The sequence below is a fragment of the Triticum urartu genome, chromosome 3, assembly GCF_003073215.2.
Source record: "Triticum urartu cultivar G1812 chromosome 3, Tu2.1, whole genome shotgun sequence".
NCBI lineage: Eukaryota > Viridiplantae > Streptophyta > Magnoliopsida > Poales > Poaceae > Triticum > Triticum urartu.
This window is the reverse complement of record NC_053024.1, coordinates 712477005-712485932: the sequence shown is the minus strand read 5'-3', so window position 1 is coordinate 712485932 and position 8928 is coordinate 712477005. Positions and strand designations below refer to the sequence as shown.

Below are 8928 nucleotides of genomic sequence, written 5' to 3'. Positions count from 1 at the left end.
TACTCCACTATCAACCCAGGCCCATCAACAATTCCAAGAACTATCTGCCCTCATGCAGGCTACCCAATTGGATAATGCTCTGGACACCTGGTGCCTACCATGGAACAAGCATCAAAATGATTTTTTGGCTATCAATATGTACTGCCACATGCAAGGAAAAGAAGTAGCCTCTCCACTCTTTAAGAGGATCTGGAAAAGTGCTGCCATGTTAAGATATAGGATCTTTCTATGGTTACTGCTGCATGATAGAGTAAATGTCAGAAATCTTCTTGCCAGAAAGCACTTTCATCTGCCAAATTACAACTGTGAATGTTGTAACTGTTCCTGTGAAGAAACCAGCCTCCTTCTCATCTGGGACTGTCCTTTTGCTCTGCAATGCTGGAATTCAATTGTTCCTTTCAAAGTCAGAGGTATAAATGCTTTCTATGAGATCAACTTGCTGTCAATCCATCTGCCCAAGAAGTTTGCAATGAGCATCATCACCATGGGTTGCTGGCACATTTGGATGCTAAGAAACTCCAAAATTTTCAAAGCGCAAAACCCATCGGTTCAAGGATGGAGAAAGCTACTCAAAGATGATCTAATGTTGATGATTCTGAGAACCAAGGAAAAACACAGGGAAGCTTTTAGTGGATGGATTACAGATAATCTAAATTAATTGATCATGGACATTCCTAGAGCCGGTATTGGTTAGATGGCTCCTTTTGTTTTTTCTTTAATTGTATGTAAATAACTTTGAGTTACTTTGAATGAAAATTGCCGTAGAACGATTGTTCTACGGTTTTCGGTTCAAAAAAAACAGACAGAGGAAGTACTCCTCTCAGCATGAAATGTCCAATCCGACCGCGCAACATCGATAAAATTGTCGTGCTTTAGAACATATCTAGCAAACTTGGCATATCGGCCCAATCGCCATAATAACCACCAAAATGGCTATTTTAGCCAAAAAGACCACTCTAGCAGAATCAACATCATGCCCTCAATCGTCATATTTTTTTGGAGGCGCTCCATACCGAGCCCGCGAGGTTTCATATATGGAGGTTGTGTGAGGCGATATAGCACGCCATCCAGCCTCCCAAATATTGGCATCATGAACATCTAATTTCGCAACGTGCGTTTGGTTCCGTCGTCGCCTACATCCCCGTGCCACCTCCACAGCCCGGGACACCGAGATTTGGCCTCTGTCACCTCTTTGAACCATTCCCGGACCTCTGACGCTTTGCTGCAGTCCCACGACTTCATCCCGTTGTCTAGCCGCGCCACCCTTCTGTCGCACGACCTCTAGGTAAATTTCTCTGATATTTTCTTGCAGATTTAGTTTAGTGGCTTATAAATTTTCCAGCCTAGTCGGTAGCCAGAAATAAGCCCGGGAAGAAGAATCGAATTGGAAGTGACTACTTTTGTATTCCGTTCATAGCTGCCTTGTATCAACGGCAATGAACTAGTACAACGTACATGTGAACCTTCTAGGTCACAGTGATGAAAGGCCAGGAGGCCCAACGCGTGGGCGCCCAAATGGCGCTGGCCTTGCTCATCGAACACCAACCGGACAACAATGTAGAAACAATACCCAAGGGAACACCGGTCAATTTAAATGATGCACCATGGGACCGAAGGTCTTTTATCATGGGGCCAGCACCACGCCGCTCAGATAAGTATTATAACCTTGAGCAACTGGTAGAATAATTCAAACTGGCCTGGTGGGCAACGCATGGAGCTCAAAGCCCGGGCAGAAATCCCTACGAACATAATCACTTGCAGATCATTTTCGAGAAACAGTATAAGAAAAACATAAATTTTTAGTTGCATTAGCTGATTCGCTTCTTGGTTGTATTTGTTTATTTCATCAGTGCTTGCCGTTGTCCTCTTCAAATAGTTCATTAAACCTCCATTTTACGTTTCAAATAGCTCATTTGACCTCGGGGTTGCAGTTGGTCTCTGCGCCAATGGTGCAATGCTTCTTCAAGACAACTCATCCAGCGACGCCGTGGACTCGACATCTATTTGCTTAGATAAAATGGGCTCATTTCTTTGGTACGTGCCCGTCTGTCTCTTTGGTTCTTTCCTATCCGTCTGCCTGGTCCTATGCAGCCACAATCTGGGTGGAGTTGTGCTCATCCCGCTGACCGTATTCTGCAGCCGACTCTAGAACCTACAGTAATAGGCAACGGACTGACTAGAGAGAGAGGCTTCCCTGGCCGGCCTTGGACGCTCTTGCATCACGAACCAAGAACAGAAGGAAACATAGCCGGTCGGCTGACGCCGAGAAGAGCCGGCCAAAGGGAACACTTTCGGGGTACAAGCAATTGCACAAAAACAACATCTCACAGCTAAAATTGAACCCATATTGTCTACTAATTACAACTCATAGCTGTAGTCGTTCCACTAACTACTCTGTACACCAATAACACTATAGAGGGGCCAACCAATCGAACAACAACAACAACAAATCCGCCTGGCGTAACTAAGCAAGCGAACCTGCAGAAAAACTACGCATTAGCGAGAGCCACCCATGAAACACATCACACTAAAAGGACCAAAGAAATAGATCACATCGAAGAAGAGGGGTGTCTTTGCGGCTGCCCTATCCCCTCTATTTGTATTTATAGAGGGAAGCGTAAAGCAAAAACAAAACTCTAACTTGCTCGTGGAAAGACCAATGTACCCATGTACCCTTCCAAAACCGACCTGCGAGTGAAAAAAATCAATGCACCCATCCAGAATCGACATGCGAGTTGAAATACTAATTTACCAACCCAATGCCAGGGTGGTCCTCGAACATGATTCACACTTTATGAACACCATTTGAATCAATTTACAAAAGAATTCAATTGACTTGGATTTTTGGCATTAACTATATATTCAATTACAATTTGAGTTTAAATTTAAATGATTTGAATTTGGAAGCCCATCTTGGGTCAAACTGATCTCAAAGTTGTGGTTTCTCTTTTGGGACCCAAAGCAAAAGCAAATTTTCAATTTGAAATCTTGAATAAGAAGTCATGACTAATTCAAATAACTATTTGAACAGGATATGAAAACATGTGCCATGGCAAAGCAAAATGGTTGCCATGGCAACATTTCTAAATCCTCTGCCATGCCAGCAGTTTCTGCTGCCGTCCAGCCACGCACACATGCTGGCGTGACACAGCCAGCTGGACGGCCCTCCGCCCAGCCGTCTGGCGGGCCCTCGCCACAGCCCGTTGGACGCAGCGCCGGCGCACGCGAAGGACATAGCATTCAAGCCACATGTGCATACCCAAGTGTGGCCATCGAACAACCTGAAAAGGGCCCCACACTCAAGTTGGTGTTGTGCCCACAACACAACCCTGCCTAGTGAAACCAGGCCAACCCGGCAAGGGTCGAAGACATCGACACACTGGTTCGGCGACGATGTCACGCCCGGGACAACGTGAGACAGGGCCAACACGAGCGTGCCCGACGTTGCCCAATGATGGTGGCCCCAGACGCGGCCGGGCGGTCCACCTGTCATGGAACGTCAAGCCGGATCACCCGGGTGCGAGCCGTCCGATCTTGTATCGCCCCCAAGTGGCCTCACGAGAAGCCACCTCGAGATTGACGGCTAGGAGGCTCTCTCAGCCCGCAAGGCGCCTAGGAAGACGGGTCCACCGCATGACGGCCTCGGTCCACCTATCATGGTCACGCGACGACTATAGCAATCGCGCGCCCTTAGTCCACCCGTCATCGACCCTCTATCCAATCGTCCGGGAAGGCGGGTACTCCACCATCCTTTATATGAGTAGTAAAATAGGCGAAATTTTCAGTTGCGTGTGAAATAACAATTGCAGACGCAAGTATATGCGTATTCTTACCATCACGGTGAAGTCGGTTGTGAGCTTGTGGGTATAAACCTAACTGGCAAAGTTAATTCATATAAATCTTTAAAGCCATGACAAGTGAGCAGGCTAGGATTCTAGCTCATTTGGTACTTGGTACAAAGTACTCTCGTGCGCCTTGCGCCTACCTACTTTCTTTCTACGAATGCAAAGATAAAGTCAAGAGGCCAAACAATTTCAACCGGGCAAAGTCATCAGTGCATGCATGGCAGCGGCAAAAAATTCTTGGCCTATATATACAACTCGACGCTTCCATTCCATGTACACCCGGCCAGCCACCTTCGGGTCTCATTTCTCGGAGTTTTCTCGCTATCCTTCATTTCTTGCTAGGAACTGAGCTAGTGATCGAGCAAAAGCAACCATGTGGATTCTAGGACTATCCACCATCCTCGCCGTGCTCCTCTTCCCTACGTTTTGGACGGCCGCGGTCTCCGTGCGTAGCTCGACGCTGCTCCTGGCACGCTCATACTCGCTGCCGTCGCCCAATGCCGGCGCGCCCCTCGCCGCTTGGGCGGTCTCCCTTGCCAGGCAGTCCGCCGCCGACGTGGCACGCGTTGCTACGCTCGCCGCTGCCGTGCCCGCCAAAGCCAAACCTAAGGGCAAAGGCCGGTCGTTCGTGCCGATCGCGCCGGGCCGGCAGATCCTCAGCATCCCCAACTACGTGGCCCGCGCGCGGCTCGGCACGCCGCCGCAGACGCTGCTGGTCGCCATCGACCCCAGCAACGACGCCGCCTGGATCCCGTGCAGCGCCTGCGTCGGCTGCGCACCCAAGTCGTCGCCGTCCTTCGCCCCGACGGACTCGCCCACGTACCGGCCCGTGCGGTGCGGCTCGCCGCAGTGCGCGCAGGTGCCGGGTGCCGCGTCCTGCCCCGGCGGCCCTGGCGCGTCGTGCGCGTTCAACCTGGCGTACGGATCGTCCACGTTCCAGGCCGTACTCGGGCAGGATGCCCTCGCCCTCGAGGGCGGGGCCGTCGTGTCGTCGTACACGTTTGGGTGCCTCCGCGTGGTCACCGGCGGGTCCGTGCCGCCGCAGGGGCTCCTTGGCTTTGGGCGTGGGCCGCTGTCCTTCCTGTCGCAGACCAAGGACACGTACGGCTCCGTCTTCTCCTACTGCCTCCCGAGCTACAAGTCCTCCAACTTCTCCGGGACGCTGAGGCTCGGCCCCGCCGGGCAGCCGAAGCGGATCAAGACGACGCCGCTGCTCTACAACCCCCACCGCCCCACCCTGTACTACGTCGACATGGTCGGCATCCGCGTGGGCGGCAGGGCCGTGGCCGTGCCGGCATCGGCGCTCGCGTCGTTCGACCCGGCCACAGGCACCGGCGGCACGATCATGGATGCGGGCACCATGTTCACGCGGCTCTCGCCCCCCGTGTACGCCGCGGTGCGCGACGCGTTCCGGCACAGGGCGCGGGCGCCCGTATCGGCTCCGCTGGGCGGGTTCGACACGTGCTACAACGTGGCAGGCGGCGGCGTGCGGGTGCCGAGCGTGACGTTTGCGTTCGCCGGCGGTGCCGGGGCGGCCGTGACGCTGCCTGAGGAGAACGTGATGATCCACAGCTCGTCGGGCGGCATCGCGTGCCTGGCCATGGCGGCGGGCCCGTCGACTGGGGTGAACGCGGGGCTCAACGTGCTGGCCAGCATGCAGCAGCAGAACCACCGCGTGCTCTTCGACGTCGCCAATGGCCGCGTCGGGTTCTCGCGCGAGCTCTGCACGGCCTGATCCATATACGCGCGCCAGGAGTACTAGTATGGGCAGTTGAGTAGCAGTAGGTTTGTATTATGCCATGGCAATTTGTGATTTGTTTTGCGCATGGCACTAAGAAATGTTGTTTTTCCGGATTCGAAATTTGCTCACAAAGTTGTGAAGTTGTACCTTTCTTCCGGGAGCTGTAGCCTACGAGCAGGGAACTTTTCAGAGTTCGTTTGCTCAAGAAACTTCTCCATTTTACTTATGTTTATAATACACATCACTTACAACTTGCCTCAATATATTTCCTAATTTTGAAATTTTGATCACTTGCCTGTCTAGCTCAGTCGGTAGATCGCAAGGCTCTTAACCTTGTGGTCTTGGGTTCGAGCCCCAAGGTGGGCGATTACGTTTTGTTTTTGATTGATCAAACAAACTGCTATGTTTCATATTCGTTTACCTATAACTAGTAAGCGTGTACGCACGTCCCATATATTATAAGTTAATTATGGTGGCATTTATCGTAATCCATCCACATGGTTGATATATCTAGATTTTTTGAATGGATTCTTATGTACAATAGCGCAAACATTGCTACGGATTGTATATGTGTATTGTAGGTCTTGCTATGGATCAGACATGGGAAATCTTTGTGAATCTTTGTGTGATGTTATATAGCATCAGAAAAATGAAAAATGGCATTGACATGTTGATACATATATAAAAATATATATATATAATGTCCTGTAGCACAGATACACAGCGAACTGTCTCAATACAAAGTGAAAAGAAAATAAGAAGTCGCCATGATTCATGAACAAAGTCTGAATGAAAAAAGGAACCACAAACTATCTGAACAAATCAATCTGCTTTGCATATTAACTTGTAACATCTACAATGGACAATAATATAAACCTGGAGTCATAAAGAATCTAAATAACAAGTAGAAGTATTGCGAAAGAGAAAAACCACTCTCTTGTACTACTAAAGATGGTATATAGACATAGCCATCCATTGGCATGAGGTCATTATTTTGGAGCTCTGCTAACCTGCCAAAAAAAACATATGTAGTGCAAGCTAATATTCACACACTGATATTATCAGTAGTGTGCTTAGGGAACTTTTGCATACTTGTCTTGATAGCAAAGCCATGACTAATGTATCTGATCTATGAAAACAAACTGCTATGTTTCATATTCGTTTACCTATAACTAGTAAGCGTGTACGCACGTCCCATATATTATAAGTTAATTATGGTGGCATTTATCGTAATCCATCCACATGGTTGATATATCTAGATTTTTTGAATGGATTCTTATGTACAATAGCGCAAACATTGCTACGGATTGTATATGTGTATTGTAGGTCTTGCTGTGGATCAGACATGGGAAATCTTTGTGAATCTTTGTGTGATGTTATATAGCATCAGAAAAATGAAAAATGGCATTGACATGTTGATACATATATAAAAATATATATATATAATGTCCTGTAGCACAGATACACAGCGAACTGTCTCAATACAAAGTGAAAAGAAAATAAGAAGTCGCCATGATTCATGAACAAAGTCTGAATGAAAAAAGGAACCACAAACTATCTGAACAAATCAATCTGCTTTGCATATTAACTTGTAACATCTACAATGGACAATAATATAAACCTGGAGTCATAAAGAATCTAAATAACAAGTAGAAGTATTGCGAAAGAGAAAAACCACTCTCTTGTACTACTAAAGATGGTATATAGACATAGCCATCCATTGGCATGAGGTCATTATTTTGGAGCTCTGCTAACCTGCCAAAAAAAACATATGTAGTGCAAGCTAATATTCACACACTGATATTATCAGTAGTGTGCTTAGGGAACTTTTGCATACTTGTCTTGATAGCAAAGCCATGACTAATGTATCTGATCTATGAAAACAAACTGCTATGTTTCATATTCGTTTACCTATAACTAGTAAGCGTGTACGCACGTCCCATATATTATAAGTTAATTATGGTGGCATTTATCGTAATCCATCCACATGGTTGATATATCTAGATTTTTTGAATGGATTCTTATGTACAATAGCGCAAACATTGCTACGGATTGTATATGTGTATTGTAGGTCTTGCTATGGATCAGACATGGGAAATCTTTGTGAATCTTTGTGTGATGTTATATAGCATCAGAAAAATGAAAAATGGCATTGACATGTTGATACATATATAAAAATATATATATATAATGCCCTGTAGCACAGATACACAGCGAACTGTCTCAATACAAAGTGAAAAGAAAATAAGAAGTCGCCATGATTCATGAACAAAGTCTGAATGAAAAAAGGAACCACAAACTATCCGAACAAATCAATCTGCTTTGCATATTAACTTGTAACATCTACAATGGACAATAATATAAACCTGGAGTCATAAAGAATCTAAATAACAAGTAGAAGTATTGCGAAAGAGAAAAACCACTCTCTTGTACTACTAAAGATGGTATATAGACATAGCCATCCATTGGCATGAGGTCATTATTTTGGAGCTCTGCTAACCTGCCAAAAAAAACATATGTAGTGCAAGCTAATATTCACACACTGATATTATCAGTAGTGTGCTTAGAACTTTTGCATACTTGTCTTGATAGCAAAGCCATGACTAATGTATCTGATCTATGAAAACAAACTGCTATGTTTCATATTCGTTTACCTATAACTAGTAAGCGTGTACGCACGTCCCATATATTATAAGTTAATTATGGTGGCATTTATCGTAATCCATCCACATGGTTGATATATCTAGATTTTTTGAATGGATTCTTATGTACAATAGCGCAAACATTGCTACGGATTGTATATGTGTATTGTAGGTCTTGCTATGGATCAGACATGGGAAATCTTTGTGAATCTTTGTGTGATGTTATATAGCATCAGAAAAATGAAAAATGGCATTGACATGTTGATACATATATAAAAATATATATATATAATGTCCTGTAGCACAGATACACAGCGAACTGTCTCAATACAAAGTGAAAAGAAAATAAGAAGTCGCCATGATTCATGAACAAAGTCTGAATGAAAAAAGGAACCACAAACTATCTGAACAAATCAATCTGCTTTGCATATTAACTTGTAACATCTACAATGGACAATAATATAAACCTGGAGTCATAAAGAATCTAAATAACAAGTAGAAGTATTGCGAAAGAGAAAAACCACTCTCTTGTACTACTAAAGATGGTATATAGACATAGCCATCCATTGGCATGAGGTCATTATTTTGGAGCTCTGCTAACCTGCCAAAAAAAACATATGTAGTGCAAGCTAATATTCACACACTGATATTATCAGTAGTGTGCTTAGGGAACTTTTGCATACTTGTCTTGATAGCAAAG

General features: G+C 45.7%; 1 protein-coding gene and 1 non-coding gene across 2 annotated transcripts; both read left to right on the top strand.

The window, feature by feature from the left end:
- Nucleotides 1-4138: 4138 nt before the first annotated feature.
- On the top strand, nt 4139-5791 carry LOC125549347 (aspartyl protease AED3-like). Its single transcript, XM_048712785.1, has one exon. The coding sequence runs from the start codon at nt 4219-4221 to the stop codon at nt 5578-5580; it is 1362 nt and encodes a 453-aa protein (XP_048568742.1). The 5' UTR covers nt 4139-4218; the 3' UTR covers nt 5581-5791.
- An 88-nt stretch (nt 5792-5879) lies between these two features.
- TRNAK-CUU lies at nt 5880-5952 on the top strand. Its single transcript has one exon. It is a non-coding gene; the product is annotated as a tRNA-Lys (tRNA).
- Nucleotides 5953-8928: the final 2976 nt, after the last annotated feature.